We start from the raw sequence: 22547 nt of genomic DNA, 5'->3' as shown, positions 1-22547 counted from the left end.
GGTCAGTTGGACATTGAGCATTTCAGCAAGACCCAACAGCCAGACACCTGGGAAAGAATTTTCTCTAACTCAGAGCCCTCCCCATCTAGTGCCCCATCACTAGCCATTGGGATATTTGCTACTAGCCATCGCATATAGAAAGAAGTGCTGGCCAGTTCCCTTCTCCCGGGGCATAGGCGGGTCATGGGGGATTTTTCTTATGAAGCTCTGATTACCCCTTACAATGTCTGACATATTATACACATCCAAATTGCATATTTATTAGTTCTTGTCCAATCACCTTTGAGTGATATGAATATGAAGTACCTTATATAGGTCATACACTGCACATGCATGAACATTTCATTGGCAGGGCTTTTTTCTGCAAGCTATTTTCATGTTCTTGTTCTCTTCTCTCTTGTGGTTTATTACCACTGATTATGCACACGTCACTTTGACCCTTGTCTCCACACAGGGGGTATTGGACTTCTCTGTGGCTGGATGCACAGCTCCCCTCAGCCCAACTCCAGCCCTTCAGTGCCACCCCCCTCTGCACAGCCCCCCTCAGCTTAGCTCCAGCCCTTCAGTGCCACCCCCCTCTGCACAGCTCCCCTCAGCCCAGCTCCCTCCAGGCCTTCAGTGCTGCCTCCATATTGCACAGCTCCCCTCAGCCTAGCTCCAGCCCCTCAGTGCTACCCCTCCCCCAGCTGCACAGACCCCCTCAGCAGGGCCGGCTCCAGGCCCCAGCATGCCAAGTGCGTGCTTGGGGCGGCATGCCGTGGGGGGCGCTCCACCGGTCGCCGGGAGGGCGGCAGACGGCTCCGGTGGACCTCCCGCAGGCACGTCTGCAGGAGGTACACCGGAGCCATGGGACCGGCGACCGCCAGAGCGCCCCCCACGCCATGCCGCCGTGCTTGGGGTGGTGAAATTGCTAGAGCCGCCCCTGCCCCTCAGCCTAGCTCTGCAGCAGCAGCAGGGATGAGAGACAAAGGGAAGCCACTTTGGGGAGCTACTGGAGGTGAGCCCCCCTGTCACGGAGTCACCGAGCGATGCTCCAGAACTGCTCCCCACAAAGCCAGTCAGGACTTTGGGGAGCCTCCTCTCCCTCAGAGCAGACTGTCTTCAGGGTAAGAAGCTCACACAGCTTCACCTCCTGGGTCTCTCCTTGGAGCATTCAGCATCCTCTGCCCCTCCGTGTGCTTCCCACAGAGCCCACCCCAGCGGGGTCCTGGGGAAGCCACCAGGTCCTGGACCCCCACTTCGCAGTCAGACGTGACTCTCAGCCAGCCAGTAAAACAGAGGTTTATTAGATGACAGGAACACGGTCTAACACAGAGCTTGTAGGTACAGCGAACGGGACCCCTCGGCTGGGTCTGTTCTGGGGGGCAGTGAGCCGGACACCCACATCTGCACTTCACTTCTCATCCCCAGCCAGCTCCAGACTCCCAAACCCCCTCCAGCCCCTCCTCTCTGCTCAGTTCTTCTCCCAGGCCAGGAGGCCACCTGACCTCTTTGTCTCCAACACCTTCAGCTGGCACCCTTGCAGAGAAGGGGCCCAGGCCATCAGTTGCTAGGAGACAGTGTCAGGCATTTATGTGCACTGGCCCTTTGCTCTGCAGCAATCACACACCCTTATTCCACCACCTAGATACTTAAGAACTGCATAAGGGACACTGAGGGACCAACACAGTATTCAGAGAAAACATTAAGAACAGTCCCACTTCGTCACACACACACCCCCACACAAGAATTTGTTCCATCCCTGCTCACAACAGACCCCTGCCCCCAGCAGAGATTGTCCTTGTCAGGCGTCAGAGGAGGTTCCCACTCACCCTGGGATAACCCCTGCCCGGAGAGGGGTTCCCTGGTCACAGTGAGGGGGTGGGAAACCCTGCTCCCCTGAGAGACTCCCCTCCTCTGCTTCCCACATCCTGTGACATGATGGGGGATCTCCCATGTAAGGGACACAGACAGGGCAGAGACATGGGGTAAGCGGTGTAGAGGTGGGAAACACACACACACACCACCCTCCTCCTCCTCCTCCTCCCATAAAACAAATTATTTAAACAAGAAAGTAGTGACAAGAATGCACTGAAATATGGTTTTAGGATAAATATTTATTTCAGTGCCCCAATCCTACAAAAAAAATATTGACTGTGGCAGTGAGGTACATTCAAAAACACTAAAGTGACTTGAATTTATTATTATTGTTATAGTTTATTATTTATTAACTACCTAGCCAGGTTATGGTTTTTTCAGTGTGGAAAATTGTGTGTTAATTTACGGGTTGAATGATGACTGAATGACATAACATCCCGCCAATGTCCATCAATAGCGGCTTGGCTACACTTGAGAGTTGCAGCATTGGTGGTGGCTTTACAGCGCTGTAAGTTACTCCCCATCCACACTGGCAAGGCACATACAGCACTGCATCTCCCTGGCTACAGCGCTGATTGTACTCCACCTCGACGAGAGGAATAAAGAGAACAGCGCTGGTGCTGCAGCGCTGGGGTGCCAGTGTAAACAGTGATTAATCTTACTACGCTGTAACTGACCTCCAGAACCTTCCCATAATGCTTTTAAGTAAAGATAACTCTCTTTGTTTTGTTGTGATGCCTCTGTTTGTTTTGTTGTGAACTGGGGCTCCCGGAGCTGCTTATCTAAAAAACAAACACAGCTCCTGTTTGCTCGAGCAGAGGCAGGGAGCTCCCTTTGGAAAGCCCACAGCTAGTGTTTGCTCGAAGAGGGAGGAGGGAAGGGGCTTGAGGAGAGAAGCATTGCGGCACGGGGGGGGGGTCCGTTTCGGGGAGGCTGCTTATCTGGTCTGTGAGGAAAAAACCAAAGAGGCTATTTGCATTTAGTGAATGAGAGAGGGGTGGGGGAAGGGGTCAGAATTTGCAAGGCAGGGAGCTGACACAGTGTCAGCTCCAAAAATCCACTCTCTCTGTCTCCCCCACGCTCCCTGTCACACTCCACCCCACCCCCCTCTTTTGAAAAGAACGTTACAGCCACTTGAACGCTGGGATAGCTGCCCATAATGCACCACTCCCAACACCGCTGCAAATGCAGCAAATGTGGCCACACTGCCGTGCTGGCAGCTGTCAGTGTGGCCACACTGCAGTGCTTTCCCTACACAGCTGTACGAAGACAGCTTTAACTCCCAGCGCTGTACAGCTGCAAGTGTAGCCAAACCCTAGGTTTGGTAATTTTGTCAAGTGTCTGTCGTACAATATGATGCTGCCGACCCCTGGCCAAAGGGACCAAAGTGGGTAAAGTTACTTTTATGATAAAGTCTTTGTATGATCTGGGTCTAGGGTACGACAAAAGGCAGTGAGTGAATGAGACAAACCAACTGGAGTCTCAGGGGTGGGAGGGGATGATGAAGGGAAAAATAAATCTCACTTACAGATTGTGGGTCCTGGGATGGTTGTGAGGCTGCAAGGATGTTGGTTCTATTGCTGGGAAATACCTGAATGAGAGAGAAAATAGAAGGTTTCAGTTAGTTTATATTAAATGCCTGAGTGTGTCTCTGGGCCTCTCAGTCTGTTCTGTCATGATGAAAACACAGTTCTATGTGTTCAGAGTGGGGACGCTGTTACAAATATGAAAGCCTGAAATCTCGTCTCTTTTCTCCTTTCCTCCACCAGACACTCTGCTGTCTGCACTGGAGACACAAATTGGAGAACCCCTAGGAGCACACAGACAGGGTGAGTTCTTCTTCGAGTGATTGCTCATGTCTATTCCACAATAGGTGTGCGTGCTCGCCACGTGCACCAGTGCCGGATGTTTTTCCCCTAGCAGTACCCGTGTGCGGGGAGCAGCCCCTGCAACCCCTGGATTCAGGGCCGGCTCTAGGTTTTTTGCCGCCCCAAGCAAAAAAAATTTTGGCTGCCCCCACCCCAGCCCAAGCCCCTCCCCCCCACCACCCCAGCACTGGGATCTCTCTCCCCCACTCACACACACCCCAGCCCTCCAGCACTAGGCTCCCCACCCCCAAATGTGGGATCCGCTACCAGCACACGGCAGCTGAGCTCTGGCCCAGCCGCGATTCCTTCCCCATGCGGGTGGAGCTGCTGGGCAGTGCATAGTGGGAGTACTTCCAGGTGGCGGTGCCGGGTGGCGCGGAGAACACGGCCCCCTCCCTGGGCTTCGCGGTGCTGCTGGTGGCTGAGGTGGATCAGTTCGTGCTCACCGCCCTCACTCCCGACATGCTGGCAGCCGAGGACCTGGAGAGCCCCCCCGGACCTGCTGCTCTTCAGCCTCACCGCACCCTGGCCCAGCCCCGGCGGGCGGGAAGGCGAGGATCTCCGGCTGCAGGGCTACCTGCTCAGCACCGATGAGCCCAACTGGCCACTCACCTTTTCACACACTCCAGGATCCCCTCTCGCCCCCACAGCCGGGGCTCGGCTCCAGGGGACCCCGCTTCCCTCCCTCACCATCTCCTCACACACTCCAGGAGCCCCTCTCACTGCCGCAGCTCGGGCTCAGCTCCAGAGGACCCTGCTTCGCTCCAGGGCCTGGGCTGCGGCGGTGGCAAGAGAGGCTCCTGGAGCATATGAGGAGCCGGGGATGGGGGGAGCCGAGCCTGGGCTGCGGCTGTGCGAGAGGGGCTCCCAGAGTGTGAGAGGAGCCGAGGAGGGAGGGAAGTGGGACCTGGGATGCAGGGATGGGGGAGGGGTCCTGCTGCTGCTGCCGCTCTGAGTCTCCCCAGGGCAGCGCGGCGTTTCCCTGCTCGAGTGGGCTGGGCAGGGCGCCGCCAGGCTGGGCAGGGGGCGCGGATCCCAGCTCGTGCGCTGACAGGGCGAGTGGCTTTTTGTCACTCCAAGCAAAAAAACAAAAAAAAAGGGAGGGGGGGTGGATTTTGCCGCCCCTTAGAAAGTGCCGCCCCAAGCACATGCTTGGAGGGCTGGTGCCTAGAGCTGGCCCTGCCTGAATTGGTGCCTGGCTGGCGTGGTAGAAGGGGAGCTTCCCCATGCTCCAGAGGCAAGCCACCGCTGGGATCACCGCAGTTGCTGCCGGCCCGGTATTGGTCTCGGTCTCGGGAACTTTCCCGACACCACTCACTGCCCAGCGACCGTTCAGGGCCCAGTCCATTGTCGATCACTCTCAACGCCGGCCAGACTCCTGGCAGCGCTCCTCTTCGCAGAGCAAATATCGACGGGACTGTGGCGGAGGTCGCCAGCGGTCCTCACCTCGAAGGAGGTACTGCAGTTGGTCGCAGCACGATCATAGATGCCGTTCCCACTCGGACTCCCGCTCCAAGTCTCCGCCAAGGCATCGTAGCCCTGGGTGTCGATCGCCGGCGTCCCGCTGTCGTAGGTCCGCCCGTCGATCACGGAGCAGCTATTACCGTTGGTGCCGTTCCTCCGCATTGAGATCGTGGTCCTGTGGCCAACGCAGATCCCGACGCCACCTCTACTCCCAGTCCAGAAACAGCAGCGAGTTATATGCCAGCCCAGCCTCTGCTCACGGCCGTTCATCTACAGGCCAGGCTAGCCAACTCGAACAGCCAGATCCACCGGTGCTGCAGCAAGTGTGATGGCACTGAGCATCATTGCCAGCCCAGTGGTACCAGTGGTCACCATGGCCTCCGGTGCAGCCCCCAAATGTGGGCTCGCTCGGTGGCCAAGGCATCGGAAGCCCTGTTGGCCTCCACTACACCACCAGGAAAGGAATCGGTGGGACCCGTGTCCTCAGTACCGTGCCAGAGTCCAACCAGGTGGTGGATCCTCCAGTGCCAGCCAACACCCAAAGCACCGCACCGGCCTCCTCGCCCCGTCCGGACGACCTGATTGTGACCTTGCCCCCCTCCATCCCGCAGGAGGACTAGGTCCTCACCGTGCCAAACTCAGTGCTCACCACCCTGCGGTGGTGGTACGCCCCAAGCAACATGCTCCAAAGGGTCCTGTTCTGGGACAGGGCCCCATTGTTGGAGCTGGTGTCCGATGCATCAGACCTGGGCTGGGGGGCCCATGAGGGGAATTTTCAGACCCAAGGCCTGTGGTCTCTGCAGGACCTGACCCTTCACATAAACGTCAAGGAACTCAGGGCTTGGCTACACTTGAAAGTTGCAGCGCTGGTGGAGGCTTTCCAGCACTGCAATTAGTAACTGTCCACACCTGCAAGGCACATCCAGCGCTGCAACTCCCTGGCTGCAGCGCTGGCTGAACACCTGGTCTGGTTGGGGTGTAGCGAGTACAGCGCTGGTGATCCAGCGCTGCTCGTCAAGTGTGGACACACACCAGCGCTGTTATTGGCCTCCAGGGTATTAGGAGATGTCCCAGAATTCCTGTTCAGCCACTCTGCTCATCAGTTTGTACTCTACTGCTCTGGCCCCTCAGGTGACCCACCCTTTAAATGCCCTGGGAATTTAAAAAATCCCCTTCCTGTTTGCTGCAGCCAGGTGTGGAGTGCAATCAGTTAATCTTTCCAGGTGACCATGCCTCCACGTGGCAAACGAGCCCCAGCATGGAGCAATGGCAAGTTGCTGGACCTCATTAGTGTTTGGCGGGAGGAAGCTGTGCAGTCCCAGCTGCGCTCCAGCCGTAGGAATTATGATACATTTGCCCAGGTATCAAGAGCCATGCTGGATAGGGGCCATGAGCAGGACACGCTGCAATGCAGGGTTAAAGTAAAGGAGCTGCGGAGTGCCTATTACAAAGCCCGTGAGGGAAACAGCCGCTCCGGCGCTGCCCCCACGACCTGCCGTTTTTACAGGGAGATGGATGCGATACTTGGGGGTGACCCCACTGCCAATCCGAGGACCACGATGGACACTTCTGAGCAGGTTGGGAGACATGAGCAGCAGGAGGAGGAGGGGGGGGGGTGGAGGAAACCGCGAGTGAAGCTACTGGGATGGGGGAAGACACCCCAGAGTCCCAGGAGGCATGCAGCCAGGAGCTTTTCTCAAGCCAGGAGGAAGGTAGCCAATCGCAGCAGCCAGCACTTGCTGAAGGACAAGCAGAGGAGCGGGTTACCAGTAAGCGGCTTTTATTTTCAGGGTGGAAATGTTTCGGGAGAAGAGGGGGGGTTAGGGCTGCATGCATGCATGCCTAGATGTGGAATAGCCCATTGATGTGGTCTATCACGTCGTGGTAATCGGCTGCAGTAATCTCCTCAAAAGTTTCAGCCAGAGCGTGGGCAATGTGCCTGCACAGGTTTATAGGGAGAGCCACTGTGGTCCTTGTCCCAGTCAGGCTAACGCGTCCGCGCCACTGTGCCGCGAGGGGTGGGGGGACCATTGCTGCACACAGGCAAGCTGCATAGGGGCCAGGGCAGAATCCGCATTGCTGTAGAAGACCTTCCCGCTCTTCCCTGGTGACCCGCAGCAGGGAGATATCTTCCAGGAGTAACTCCGGTGGAAAATGTTGGGAGAGTGTTTAGTGCAGATCCCCCCTGTAGCTGTTTGCTGTCCCCAATGCACAGAAACCCCTGCACAGCCCTGAAGCAATCTCAGTACCCCTTACTCACCATTTCGTGGCTCCTGTTTTGTTATGTGTGGTTTTATTTGGTATGGGAAAAGAATGCTAAAGTGAACACTGAAAACTCCTTCAGTGTGTGGGAATTACTGTTTGGATGAGATAATGAACAATGCTACCCTGTTAAATGTTGCCATTTTTGCCTTCAAGAAGTGACCTTGACTGCTGGACTGCCCAGATCTACCACAGCACAGAGACTACAGAATCTGAGGAAAAAGCCGCGAAAAACCAAGGAAGACATGCTGAAAACAGTTATTGATCACTCTGCTCGAGAGAGTAAACAGCTGCAGGAGTGGAGAGAAAGGGAAAGTAGGATCCGCCAGAGGGAAAGCAGGATCCGCCAGAGAAACGCAGTGGACAGGAGGAAAAGCACAGAGCAGCTGCTAAGCATCCTGTCGCGCCAAGCGGACTCTATCGAGTCACTCGTAGCCATGCAAGCAGAGCACTACCGTGCTACTCCCCCGCCCCCCCGTCCCAAAGCTTTTCCCCTTGTGCCCCAATGTCAGCTCAAACCTCCCTTCCCCAGCATCCAGGTTCTTACCACCACCATCTGCCTCCAACACCTGTACGTTCACCAACCAGCCCTATGACCCTAACCCTCTGCACTCAACCCCCATCACCATGCAGTATATGCACCCTGAAGTGCAGCAGCCATTCCACAGCACTGCAGACAGGACATATGCAAACCTGTGACTGTACAGTTCACCAACCCACCCCCCTGACCTTTTAGGTTCCTGAAATGTTGTGTGTCTGTCAATGAAGTTTTTTTCTTTTCAATAAAATAAATCTTGGCTTTGAAAACAGTCTTTATTATAGTGAAATATACCTTATTCCAGTAAAGAAACAGTCACTGCAAATCATGTTAGGGATAACAGAATCCTAACAGTGTAACCACTGCACTTCACTCCCATGCAAGGCAGCAAACATTACTGTTGGCTTTCAGCCTCAAATTCTTCCCTCAAGGCATCCCTAATCCTTGTAGCCCTGTGCTGGGCCTCTCTATTAGCCCTGCTCTCTGGCTGTGCATATTCAGCCTCCAGGACTTGAACCTCAGTGGTCCATGCCTGACTGAATGTTTCACCCTTCCCTTCACAAATATTATGGAGGGTACAGCATGCGGATATAACCGCGGGGATGCTGCTTTCCCCCAAGTCTAGCTTCCCATACAGGGACCTCCAGCAGGCTTTTAAACGCCCAAAAGCACACTCCACAGTCATTCGGCACCGGCTCAGCCTGTAGTTGAACCGGTCCTTGCTCCTGTCAAGCTTCCCTGTATACGGTTTCATGAGCCAAGGCAGTAACGGGTAAGTGGGGTCTCCAAGGATCACAATGGGCATTTCGACGTCCCCTACTGTGATCTTCCTGTCTGGCAAATAAGTCCCTGCCTGCATCTTCCTGAACAGGCCACTGTTCCGAAAGATGCGTGCATCATGCACCTTTCAAGGCCAGCCTGTGTAAATGTCAATGAAACGCCCACGGTGATCCACAAGCGCCTGGAGAACCATAGAGAAATACCCCTTGCGATTAATGTACTCAGATGCTAGGTGGGGGGGTGCCAGAATAGGAATATGCGTCCCATCTATCGCTCCTCCACAGTTAGGGAAACCCATTTGTGCAAAGCCATCCACAATGTCCTGCATGTTCCCCAGAGTCACGGTCCTTCTTAACAGGATGCGATTAATTGCCCTGCAAACTTGCATCAACACGATTCCAACGGTCGACTTTCCCACTCCAAACTGGTTCCCGACCGACCGGTAGCTGTCTGGAGTTGCCAGCTTCCAGACTGCAATAGCCACCCGCTTTTCCACCATCAGGGCAGCTCTCAATCTCGTGTCCTTGTGCTGCAGGGTGGGGGCGAGCTCAGCACACAGTCCCATGAAAGTGGCTTTTCTCATACGAAAGTTCTGCAGCCACTGCTCGTCATTCCAGACTTCCACGACGATGTGATCCCACCACTCAGTGCTTGTTTCCCGAGCCCAAAAGCAGCGTTCAACGGTGCTGAGCATTTCCGTGCATGCCACAAGCACTGTAGTGTCACACGCGGCAGGCGACTCGATATCGATATCATCGTCGGACTCCTCACTGTCACTTTGGAGCTGAAGGAATAGCTCAACTGCCAAACGTGTTGTGCTGGCGACACTCATCAGCACAGTCCTCAGCAGCTTGGGCTCCATTTCCCACAGAAATCGCGATTCACAGACAGAGAGTAAAAAGCAGAAAGAGACTCACAATGGCGCCAAACGTGGCTGGAAAAACTGTGAATGCTGGGATGTGAAGCGATGCACCACGGGCCATTGGGACAGGAAGCGGAATGACCCACACCCTTCCGTCCCCTTCCCACAACCCACAGCGCCAAAATGGGACGAGGTGCTCTGTGGGATAGCTGCCCACAATGCACCTCTCAATACAGCGCTGCAAATGCTGCAAGTGTGGCCACACTGCAGCGCTGGTAGCTGTCAGTGTGGCCACACACCAGTGCTGTCCCTACACGGCTGCACGACCAGCGCTGTAAATCCCAGCGCTGCAATTTTCAAGTGTAGCCAAGCCCTGAGTCATGTTCAGGCAAGGAAACACCCCGTTGCTGCTGCAGGCGGGGCAGAGTGTGAATTCAGGAAATTGAAACTAACCCTGATCCACTATCCAGAGGGAGCCATGGCTGCAGAGAACCCCGTGGAAAGACTCCAGGAGGAAGCGACATGTCCCGTCTGTCTGGAATATTTCACAGAACCTGTCAGTGTGGAGTGTGGTCACAATTTCTGCCGAGCCTGCATCAGCCAGTGCTGGGAGGGATCCGATACAGCCGCCTCCTGCCCTCAGTGCAGAGAAACTGTGCAGCAGAGAAACCTCAGACCCAACAGGCAGCTGGCAAATGTCATAGAACTCGTCAAGCGGTTGAGTTTACAGGCAGCAAAGGGAGCAGGAGGGGACAGGGTGTGTGAGAGACACCAGGAGGCTCTGAAACTGTTCTGTGAAGAGGATCAAACCCCCATCTGTGTGATCTGCAGAGAGTCCCGGACTCACCGCGCTCACACAGTGGTTCCCATCCAGGAGGCTGCCCAGGAGTACAAGGTAGGGAATTGCTGTCAAATTTAATTGGTTAACTTTGGGGTTTTAATTACAGGCTAATTTCACTGAAAGTTCCCTGTCACGGGTGTGACTCATCATTCAGCTCTGTAAAGTCTTCATTGTGTGGGGAGATGCTATAACGAAATTAATGATCTGGCAGCGTGGCAACAGGCAAAATATCAAATCTTGAAAGCAGGATCTACACCCCCCGCCCGAAGTACCGCTCACTCCATCCCCCCCCCCCCCCGTCCATTGCTTGCTCTCCCCCACCCTCACTCACGTTCACTGGTCTGTGGCAGGAGGTTGGGATTCAGGTGCGGGTGTGGGCTCTGGGCTGGGGCCGAGGGGTTTACAGTCTGGGAAGGGGCTCTGGGCTGAGCCTGGGGCAGGCGGTTGGGGTGCAGGAGGGGGCTCCAGGCTGGGGCAGAGGGTTGGGGTGCAGGTGAGGGCACAGGGTGCTGGCTCTGGGAGGAGGGTCAGGGCTGGATTAGAGGGTTGGGGGGCAGGAGGGGGTGAGGGAAGCTGGCTCCAGCTGGGCAGCACTGACTTACCTCAGGTGGTTCCCGGTCAGTAGTGCAGCGGGGCTAACGCAGGCTCCCTGCCTGTCCCGACCCTGCGCCACTCCTAGAAGGGGCCAATGTGCCCCTGTGGCCCCTGGAGGGGAGCATGTGGCTGCACACGCTGCCCCTCTCTGCAGGAACCACTCCCGCAGCTCCCATTGGCCACAGTTCCCCGTTTCCGGCCAATAGGAGCTGCGGGGGCGGTGCTTGCAGGCAGGAGCCCTGTGAAGAGAACCCTGCCCTCACCCCAGGCTGCAGGGGCATGCTGGCCCCTTCTGGGAGTGCCGCACAGCTGCCAGAGATTGCGATCGACTGGGAGAATCTCCAGGATCAACTAGTTGATCACAATCGATTGGTAGGTGACCACTAGTCTAGCTAGACAAAAGGTGGGAAGGGAAACTGAGGCACAAAGCGGGGCAGTGAGTTTCGCATAGTCACCGAGCGTGTCAGTGACAGAGCTTAGCATAGAACCCAGATCTCCCCAGACCCAGTCCAAGACCCGAACCACTTTGCCATGCTGCCATCTTAGCATCAGCCCCACCCAGTCATGAAGTGTCTCCGTTAGGAGGGAGAGACGCCTTGATAAAGGACCCAGGCCCACCAGGGAGAGGAGGTTTCTCACTGGGATTCTGATCTCCTGTGCTGCTCCACGAGGGGTTAAACTCAGATGCTGCCGGCCTGTACTAGAGGAGATCACTGGGCTAAACGCTGCATGGGACCCCGAGCACCTTCAGTCCGCACACAACAGGGCTCCAGACAGCTCAGGTCCATGCCAAGTACCGCTGGGATTTCACTGGGTTGTAGCAAAACCAACCCCAGGCTGGAGCTGACCGGTGCCAGTCTGACCTTCTCTGTTGTGTACGTGGGCAAGGACCAGCCAGAGCTGTTCTGTTAGTCCCACCAGGCAGCCTTTTGTAATCTCCCAGAATGCACTGCTTCCGGGATCTTTACCAGGGAATGGGACCGTGGGGTACCTGCCCAGGGGGCAGTGCCATGGAGAGAGGTTAGGGCAGCACTGGGGGCAACCCCCAACCCGTACTTTATACAAATCTGCATCATGTCTAATTAGGGAGGTCACTGAGGCATCCCCAGAACACGGGACACCCTCACACCTGCCTGCATGGGCCCGTCCTCACCAGTATCAGTCACCCTCTGTAGACCCCACCACCGTTTTTTCCAGTGTGCCACCCGCCTGCATCATTCCGCATGAAGGTGCCACCCCAGCTCTGCCCCCACCCTCACGGGTGTCCTCCTGCAGCCGCAGTCTCCTCCTCTCCCTTTTGCACCAGACAAAGCCACGTCCAGTGCTGAGTCCCTGCTGGACAGGGATAATGCTCCACAAAACTGGACTGCGCAGCTTCAAACCAGATGAATGGCCTCCCGACATCTCACGAGTTTTGCCCTGGTGCTTAGACCAGCTCTCCCCAACCAGTGCAGCCCCAGGGCTTCAGGGCTGAAATCCCAGCCCATATTTAAACCCTGGTGGCTTCTGAGATTTGTATCACTTTGTTTGTTAAACCTTCAAAAAACAGGTTTATTGATTCACCCCCATGTGACTCCAGTGCCCTGTTATGCTCTGTACCATTAATCAGTTCACAAATACCAGTAAAGCTTGGGTATAATTGAGATCTCTTGCTAATTACTAAAAACACTGAACCAGAATTGGTAACGAGTCTGAATGTGACACTCTCCTAGTTTCCATTAATGAGGTTTCATCACCTTGGTGGTCCTGATGTCGCAAAGTGATTAGAACCACAGTCATCTTGGGTTTTGGGTGCAAAAACACCCCTTCCAAGCACCTCTAAACTATCCAGATAAAACCTCCCAAATCATTTCTGTTTCTTCAGGAAAGAATCCAGGCCCATTTGAAAACTCTGAGGGAAGAGAGAGAAAAGCTGCTGGGATTGAAAGCAACTGGAGAGAGGAATTGCCGGGAATATCTGGTAGGTGCCTGTTGTTATGAACCAGCTGTGGGACTGGCAGTGGGAGGTCTGTTAGGAGGCAGACTCCTGTGTGGTCTACGTGAACATGGGCTTGTGTGTGTTTCTCCATGATCACGGATTGCTGGGTTTGATTCATGTGTAGACAAGCCCTAAGCTTTGATGAGTAGCCCTCGTGGCTTGCCTGAATTCACATAAATGTCCCCGTGAAGTGCTTGTCCTCTGTGTCTAGACATTTTGTGCATTTTTTAAAAAATTGTTTCTTTTAACTCCGCTGACGTCTCAGTCAGTGTAGTGCTGAGTCCTGCCTCCTGCTGCTCTGGGTCTGAATTTCCACAGACCATAAATAACAGAAGATGCTGACCATGACTGACAGAGAAACATCCCTTTCACAGAGATACAGGGGCCAAAAGGGAAGGTGTGAGAGAATCCCCTGCCTAGTACCCACAGGGTAGAGTCAAATGTCAGAGATCTTAGGATTTTCAAAGAAAATCAACCTCCTGCACACTCAGCTCTCCATGAAAGGACCCTGGGCTACATCCATGTCCCTGACCAACCCTTGCCCTATTTCATACAGAAACAAACACAAACCGAGAGGCAGAAGATTGTGTCTGAATTTCAGCAATTGCAGCAGTTCCTGGAGGAACAAGAGCGACTCCTGCTGGCCCAGCTGGAGGAGCTGGACAAGGAGATTGTGAGGATCCAGAATGAAAATGTCAGTAAACTCTCCGAGCAGATTTCCCATCTGAGTGAGCTGATCAGTGAGCTGGAGGGGAAGTGTCAGAAGCCAGCGAGTGAATTCCTACAGGTGAGACTGAATGAGAAACATAGGTGGGTGCTCCAGGACAGCCAGCTCTCCCCCTCAGTGCTCCCCACCGTCAGCCCTGCCGATCAACTCCTCCCCCTTCTTCCAGCACCATCTGCCTGCTGCAATCAGCTGATCCACTGTGTGCAGGAGATGCTGGGAGGGAGGGGGAGGAGCGGGGAGGGAGTGTGCTCAGGTTAGGATTCCCTCCCCACTTTGAACTCTGGGGGACAGATGTGGGGACCCACATGAAAGACCCCCTAATCTTATATTCCATCAGCTTAGGTTAAAAACTTCCCCAAGGCACAAATTCCTTTCCTTGTCCTTGCTGCCACCACCAAGTGATTTAAACAAAAATTCAGAGATGGGTCACTTGGAATCCCTATTCCCCCAAAATATCCCCCCAAGCCCCTTCACCCCCTTTCCTGGGGAGGCTTGAGAATAATATACCGACCAATTGCCTTTAATGTAAGTACAGACCAGACCTTTATCTTTAGGACACTAAAATCAATCAGGTTCTTTAAAGAAGAACTTTATTATAAAGAAAAAAGTACAAAAATCACACCTGCAAAATCAGGATGGAAGGTAACTTTACAGGGTAATAAAAAGATTTAAAACACAGAGGACTCCCCTCTGGACTCAGCTTCACAGTTACAAAAACAGGACTAAAACTACCTCTTCGCATAGGGAAAATTCACAAGCTAAAACAAAACAATAACCTAATGCATTTCCTTGCCTTAGTTAGAATTTTTGTAATCTTAGATGGATCATTTCAGGTAGGTTTTCAGGAGATGTTGTCCCTGCTTGGTCTATCTCTGTATCAGGAGAGGGAACAAACAAACAGAGCCCAAACAAAACCTCCCGCAACCCACCAGATTTGAAAGTAGCTTCTTTCCTTATCGGTCCTTCTGGTCAGGAGCCAACCAGGTTATCTGAGCTTCTTAACCCCTTAGAGCTAAAGTGATTCAGTACAGCTGCAAGTAGGTATTTTATAGTAGCAGCCGTGTTAGTCTGTATCCGCAAAAAAAACAGGAGTACTTGTGGCACCTTAAAGACTAACAAATTTATTTTAGCATGAGCTTTCGTGAGCTAAAGCTCACTACTTCGGATGCATAGAATGGAACACACAGACAGGAGATATTTATACATACAGAGATTGATTAGACTCTGCCTGTTGGTATGCATACTTCCACCTTTTCATGTTCTCTGTATGTATAAATATCTCCTGTCTGTGTGTTCCATTCTATGCATCTGAAGAAGTGAGCTTTAGCTCACGAAAGCTCATGCTAAAATAAATTTGTTAGTCTTTAAGGTGCCACAAGTACTCCTGTTTTTTTTAGGTATTTTATGTTACTCTTTCCTTTATATTTATGGCAGCTCACAAGAGGAGACGAGGAAGAGACAGGGTGGAGGTTGAGTGGGAGGGGGAAGAGTTGGGTTGGGGTGTGGCACTGGGGAAAGGTTTGGAGTGGAGGTGGGGCATGGGGTTGAGCACCCCCAGGGACAATTGGAAACCCGCACTCATCATTAGAAACATGCCAGAACCCCACAGAGGGAGGAGTGGGCTGCTGAATCATAAGCACTGGAGTCCAGTAGTCGGAGATCTCAGTGTAACTCGGCATGTGCATTGCTGACATCTGAGTGAGTATTATTCTTAGCAGAGTCACAGGGATATGAAAGATGGAAAAGCCCCATTAGCTCAGGGAATCAATGGCCCTGGGGCCAGGGCAGGGGCTCTTCCCCCATACTTCCTAAACCCCTTCCCTGGGATCCCCTGTGTATGTGTCATAGAGGACTGAAATTCTTTTGTCTCTCTTTCCTCTAGGATGTCAGAACCACCTTGAGCAGGTATGTGGCTCCCTCACACTCCACAATGCTGGGAAAGAGCTTGATCATGAGGGTAGCACTGCATTTCCCCAGGGCTCTACAGCAAAATGTGTGGGGAGATCACATGTTGGATACAAATCTCTCTGATCAACTTCATCCTGGGGTGCTAACACTTGTACAGAAGACTCTGGAATTCTCCAGTCAGTGGAAAAGTGTATTTTCTAGAGATGTCTTATAATGAGTCACACAGTAAAATACAAGCACGTAAAATTGTTTCCCTCCAGGTGTGAGAAGGGGAAGTTCCAGCAGCCGGAAGAGATTTCTCCTGAAGTGGAAGAGCGAGTCAGTGATTTCTCCCAGAAAATGATTCTGCTATTGGACATTCTGGGGAAGTTCAAAGGTACCTAGAAGGGATCTAGGAATGGAAATTGGGATGAGTCTCTGAGAAGAGAATGGTGCTGATCAATTTGTTCCCACTTAGATGATGCTGTTAAATTAAGAAATGACTCAAAGAGTTTAAGGCCAGAAGGGACCATCATGATCATCTAGTCTGACCAACTGCACATTGCAGGCCACAGAATCTCACCCACCCACTCCTGCAATTGACCCCTAACCTCTGGCCAAGTTACTGAAGTCCTCAAAACATGATTTTAAAACTTCAAGTGTAACTGGTTGAGCACTCAGTGGTGCGGCGCCTCCTGCTGGTCAGTCAGGGAATTAGCTTTCCCGCTCCAGAGCGCCCACTGCTGGCCAGTGTCTCTCCTGCCTCAGGCCCCTCCATGTCCCTCTTGGACCCCAGTGCCCCTTACCTTGGGGTTCTGCCCACAGCAGTACCCCCACACTCTGGGTCTCCTCTCCCAGGGGAATCCCAACCCTCTATACCCACCTTGCCTCAGTGGTTACTGCCAGTCATCTAGCCCCCTTTCTCTGGGGCAGCCTGCAGTCCACAATGTCCACTCATCATTAGCAAAGGGGTTGGACCTACTGCCTTTCTAACCCTAGTACCATCCCTGGCCCTTAACAAGGCCTCAGCCTGGGGACTTGCCAGGCCAGAGGTCCCCAGCTCTGCCTGCCCCGCCCCAGCCCTGTTCTGTGTAAGGTACCCTGCGCTCCCAGGCAGCCCTGCAGTGAGACTCTTGCCTGCCTAGCTCCCAGCCCTATGATCAGGGCCAGTTGTGGCCTAATTGGGTGTGGCCCCAGCTGTGGCTGCCTCCCCAGTCAGCCGACCTCAGCTGCTTTTCACCTTTTACCTCCTTTTATCCCAGAAACAGGATAACTGCCCTGTCCCTGTTCTTTTATTAGTTCTCCCCCGCAATTAGTGGGTTTCTGAAGCCCTGTGGAACCTCCCCTTAGGCTGGGGGGGGATCCGTTAGCATGGGGCGGGCTTTGCCCGCCCCGTTTCCCGGAAACCCAATAGATACACAAGTGGGTAAAGTTACTTTTATTCTAAAGTCTTTGCATGACCTGGGTCTAGGTTACAACAAAAGCCAGTAAATGAATGAGACAAACCAACTGGAGTCTGAAGAGAGGGAGGGGATGAGGAGGGAAAAGTAAATCTCTTACAGATTGTGTGTCCTGGGATAGTTGTGAGGCTGCAAGGCTGCTGGCTCCATTGCTGAGAGATGCCTGATTGAGAGGGGAAATAGGTTTCAGACCTTTTTATATTAAATACCTGAGTGTGTCTCTGGGCCTCTCTGTCTGTTTCTCTGTCATAATTATAAAACTGTTTCAGAGCGGGGATGCTCTTATGAATATGAAAGTCTGAAATCTCACCTCTCTTCTCCTTTCTCCCCCAAGACACTCTGCCATCTGAATTGGAGAGAAAAAGGGGAGGATCATTTGGAGCACACAGACGGGGTGAGTCTGCAGGTGAAGATTGCCTTTAAATTATGAGAAAATTCCAGAGAAAACGTCTTCATGAGATTGTAGCTAAAGTTACCAACCAAACTGACAGCGACCATGACACACACAGCCCTAAAAATAACACATTAAACAGTAAGGAGATCCAGGGGCCCATGTCTCCCCCCCCCCAACACCCACACACTTTTAAAGGTGGGATGACCAGGACACTTTTCAGCATGGCCATAGTTTGGGGGAAGAGGGCCACGTTGCCCCCACACACGCACTGCAAGCCTTGGCAGGGGTGGAGCATGGCAGGCAGTGTCTGTGCTTTGGGCAGGGCAGCTGATCAGATCCTCTCTGTGTAGTGCAGCCCCTTCCCGCGGCACCAACCTCTCCCTGGTGCTGGACTCTCTCAGTGGCCCCACCCCTGCTCCTCTTTCCCTGAGGCCCTGGCCAGGCCAGAAGCCAGAACCTGGACACCATCCAGGGACTGCACTGGGGAGCCCTGGATCCTCCACCTGGCCAGCCTGGGAGACTTGCCCGCTATGGAGAGCCCCCGGACCCATTTCCAGGGCAGATGGAGTGTCAGGGGCTCTCCATAGCGGGCAAGTCTCCCAGGCTGGACGGGGGCAGGGCCTCGGTCAGGGCCATGGAGGGGGTGGGAACACAAAAACAGTCCTGACACTACCCTTAGTGCTGAGTTCATGCCCACGCTGATGAACAGAAACACTCTTAACTGAGTCACACGTGAACAGAGCTCCCTGCCACATCCCTCAGCTTCACCCCGGTCAGGAGGTCTCCCCATCGCTCTTCTCCAATATCCTGCCTTTCCTTTGGGCAGGGCTGGGTTTGCCCATTGGAACTGCTCCCTGCTTCCTAGATTGGGGAGATGCTCTCCCTGTGAGGCTGGCAGCTCCTCCCCTCTCTCTGGGCTGGGGATGGGGCTCCCCCACCCAATGCCACCTCCTACTCTCTGGTGTTAAGTGGCTGTTCCCCATTGCCGCACCTTCCTCTCTGTTCCCTGGCCTGGGACTGGAGGCTGCATTAGGGGAGGGAGCTTCCCTCTGGGGTTTAAAGCTGGTGCCTGCCACTTCTGCTCCCTCAATAAAAGCTTCTGACGCCTTCCTGGCTTTGTCTGTGCTGCTGGGAATGGGGTAGCACCAGCAGCGGGATGTGGGAGCTGAAGCCTCTGTGATAAATGAGAAACTAATGAAGTGGGAGCCATTACAAAGACTGCAGAGCTGCAGTGACACCTCTGCTTAGTCTCAAGTGCCCAGGACAGAGGCAGCTCCTTGGGATCCAGGCTTGTCCCAGCCAGGACGGGCCACTGGGGAGTGTGAGAAATGGTCCCAGCCTCACCCTGGGCTGAGCTCTGCCCCTAACGCTCTGATTCTCTCTTCCCCCAGCGAATGTGTCTCTGGATCCAGACACGGCTCATCCCATCCTCATCCTGTCTGAGGATCAGAAAAGTGTGAGATGGGGAGACATGCAGCAGCAACTGCCCAACAATCCTGAGAGATTTGACACTGAGCCCTGTGTGCTGGGCTGTGAGGGATTCACCCGGGGGAGACATTGCTGGGAGGTGGAGGTGGGGGATGGGCCATTCTGGGCTGTGGGGGTGGCCAGAGAGTCTGTGGGGAGGAAGGGAGAGATCAGCTATAGCCCTGAGGGAGGGATCTGGGCTGTGCAGCAGTGGAAGGATCAGTTCCGGGCTCTCACCTCCCCTGAGACCCCCCTGCCCCTGAGCCGGGCCCCCAGCAGGATCCGGGTTTGTCTGGACTGTGACTGGGGGCAGGTGACATTTATCGATGCTGGTGACGAGGCCCCGATCTTCACTTTCCCACCGGGCTCCATCCCTGGGGGGAGAATCCGACCCTGGCTCTGGGTGGGGCTGGGATCCCAGCTCAGACTGTGTCCCTGAGACACACAGTTGAGGGGGGAACCGGAAATCCTCTCTAGCCTCAGGGACCCCAGTCTCTCTGACCTTGGAGGACTCCCATCTACCCAGCCTCTGGCGCCTCATCTCTATGGCCCCTGGAAGCATCTCCCCCTCCCTCTCTGCAGCCCCAGGGATGGGAGGGGGAAGAACCTCTGAAGCTTCAGGAGGGGCCCTGAGGGGCAGACGTGGGGGCTGGGCAGGGGGCAGAACTAACAGCTGGGCAGGAGGCAGGCGGAGGTGGGGGTGGCAGGGACACAGCATGAATCAATCAGGGTTTGGAGGTTTGGGGAGAAGTAGCAGCAGCCAGGAGCTTTTTGTACAGATCTGTGTCCTTAGATCTCACTGGGGGCTCCCAGGCGGCGATCAGCATGAGGGGAAGGGATAAGATCAGGGAAGGAAGAGAGCAGCCGAGGGGGATGATCTGTGACAGGGAGGAGAGACACAGGGAAATAGGGGATAGGAAGTGAGGCTAGAACAATAATGAATAGAAAAGGACAGTACGAAAGGAAAGGGAACGTGAGCGGGACGGGGAGATTTATTACACGTTACTGAAAGTTAGACCGTAACTCATTAATTCCCTGTATTAATTCCGGGACGACTGTCCTGTTGTTGTGCCATTAAAAAACTGTTTTCAGTGGTTGATGAATCTCCTTTCCATGCTGTGGTTATTAAGGCTCCTTCTCGGCTCCATTTTCTTACCACCTTTAGTTACTGACTGTAAATAAAACTTTACAAACTATTCTTTGTGTTTGTTCCAATTTACTGTCCCAGCTGCAGGTGCTGGTGGCAGAGTCCTGGGATTTGCTTCCTGACTTGGTTGTGCCCCCCCCCAACCCCCACAGGGAATATTGTGCCCCTAGGATGAGTTTGGGTTTTACTGGGATGTGTCATGCTCCAGCCGGGGCTCTGTCTCTGTCCTGTGTCCTTAATTTGTAGGCAACTAGAAAATCAAAGTCTGCAAAGCTGTTAGGGGTCTAAACTGCCTAGACAATGGATGGGCATCACAGGCACCTTACAGTGCGATGCACAAAAGCCAGCTCACTAGGCGGGGAGCCATCTCAGCTAGGCAATGGGAGAGGCGACAAGGGGGGAGGGGAGTCCTAAGCCCTGTCCCCTCTCACAGACAGGTGCCTAAATCAGGGCTGCAGAGGGGCATCTATGTCTGCTTAGCAACCCAGAGACGGGAACCCAGCATCTGACGTCAGGTGGCTCAGGCGCCTAAGGCGTTTCTTGCTGGAATGAGGTCAGCACCTGCCTCGCTCCACAGGAAAGGGTGAGGGGAGAGAAGCAGAAGGTGGTTTTGGTGCTATCACCTGCCTTATAACAGCCCCATGGTGAGAGCACTCAGCTGGCACCTGGGAGACCCACGTTCAGTTCTCCCATCAAGCTGTGTGCAGCAGCTCATGAACGTGAGTACCAACCTCAGGGCAAACAGTTATAAACCAGAGCACAGACTCCCACTGGTCGTGTGTCCTGTATTTAGACTTCACCTCCCAGGTATCAAGTGAGAACACTCAAGCACTAGAACAGCCTGAACATGGAGTCACAGACAGTCCCCTAGGGTTCTCCCGTCTGTCTCGCTGCTTTTCTGCCTCCTCTCCTGCTTCGTCTCCCTGCTCCCCCGGCCGGGGCGGCCCCCGTGGTACCGCAGGCCCCGTGCCGCTCTCAGAAGCGGCTGGCACAGCACCAGGTCCCTGGGGCCCCCCCGGGGGGGGCAAAGGGCTCCATGTGTTGTTCCAGGCACCACCCCCAGCAGCTCCCATAGGCTGGGAACAGGAACTGCGACCAATGGGAGCTTCGAGGGAGGTACCTGGAGGCATGACAAGGGCAGCACACAGAGTCCTGTGCCCCCCCCACCCCCAGGGGCCACGCAGGGACGTGGTGAGTGGTGCGGCGTGGAGCCAGGGCAGGCACGCAGGGACCACGCCGCTGCAGGTAAGCGGCGCCAGGTCAGAGCCCAAACCCCTCCTGCACCATGCCCCCCAACTCTCTGCCCTGAGCCCCCTGCCTGAACCTTGCACCCCTCCCGCACCCCAACTCCCTGTCCTGAGGCCCCTGCCTGAACCGTGCACCCCTCCCGCATCCCAACTCCCTGTCCTGAGCCCCCTGCCTGAACCTTGTACCCCTCCTGCACCCCAACTCCCTGTCCTGAGCCCCCTCCCTGAAACTCGCCCCCCTCCTGCACCCCAATTTCATGTCCTGAGACTCCTCCTGCACCCCAACTCCCTGTCCTGAGGCCCCTGCCTGAACCTTGCCCCCCCTGCACCCCAACTCCCTGTCCTGAGCCCCTTCCTGCACACCGCACGCCTCCTGCACCCCAACTCCCTGTCCTGAGCCCCTTCCTGCACACCGCACCCCTCCTGCACCCCAACTCCCTGTCCTGAGCCCCTTCCTGCACACCGCACCCCCTCACACACACCAACCTTTATGATGTTCGCCTTTAAAAAAATAAATAAAATTCCCTGGGTGCTCACCCGAATGAAATGTGCTGCGCACGCCTGTGAGTGTGATCCTGCAGCGCCAGGAGACACAGACAGGAGGGAGCGGAAGCAGCAGGCTCTTTTTTTTTTTTTAGCATTTTTAATCTGTACTTTAATGGCAGCTCGTCTGTCAGGGAGATTGCCCTTTCTTGGGGCTGTGAGGAAGATGGCCCTTATAAATAAAACAATCCAAATCAACACATACATTTTCAACAACAGCTAAGAGAACAGAGTGAAACTCCTGTTAAATACACCCTGTACCTTCTGTAGAAATATTATCTGTTTAGAAGTGCCTATGTGGTTCTACTGCCTTACAAGGACTTTTGGTTAAGATTTGGTGAAGAAGCGCTGTCATATGTGACATTTCCTCTATGGAGAACTACATCATATCCTTGTAGGGGGATGGATTTGATTGCCTAGGAAATGCTTCTATTTCAAATGACTATGATCCTATTTCTTTTCACTTTTTCAGGTTTGCTCCAGTGTTGTAAACCTCCATCTTTAGCTCCCTAACAATAACGTGTTTGTTCTCTACTATGTATTGAGTAACATTGCATTCTGTAACAGGGCTAGAAGAAATTCTAATTATTATACTGCTCTATGTCACAGTTGTACTGATTACACTCCCTTT

General features: G+C 54.1%; 1 protein-coding gene across 1 annotated transcript in view; it reads left to right on the top strand.

Annotated features, from left to right (window-relative positions):
- Nucleotides 1-10109: 10109 nt before the first annotated feature.
- LOC123346632 overlaps nucleotides 10110-22547 on the top strand; it is a 36504-nt gene continuing 24066 nt past the window's right edge. The window contains exons 1-7 of the mRNA XM_044984110.1: nucleotides 10110-10526; nucleotides 12931-13026; nucleotides 13601-13831; nucleotides 15654-15676; nucleotides 15940-16055; nucleotides 17453-17512; nucleotides 18904-19410. Of these exons, the coding sequence (XP_044840045.1) occupies nucleotides 10110-10526; nucleotides 12931-13026; nucleotides 13601-13831; nucleotides 15654-15676; nucleotides 15940-16055; nucleotides 17453-17512; nucleotides 18904-19410 (1450 nt within the window). The remainder of the gene's footprint in view (nucleotides 10527-12930; nucleotides 13027-13600; nucleotides 13832-15653; nucleotides 15677-15939; nucleotides 16056-17452; nucleotides 17513-18903; nucleotides 19411-22547) is intronic.

Source organism: Mauremys mutica, chromosome 12 (genome assembly GCF_020497125.1).
Source record: "Mauremys mutica isolate MM-2020 ecotype Southern chromosome 12, ASM2049712v1, whole genome shotgun sequence".
In the NCBI taxonomy this organism is placed as follows: domain Eukaryota; kingdom Metazoa; phylum Chordata; order Testudines; family Geoemydidae; genus Mauremys; species Mauremys mutica.
Note: the sequence above shows the minus strand (reverse complement) of the source record. Positions and strands in the feature narration are given on the sequence as shown.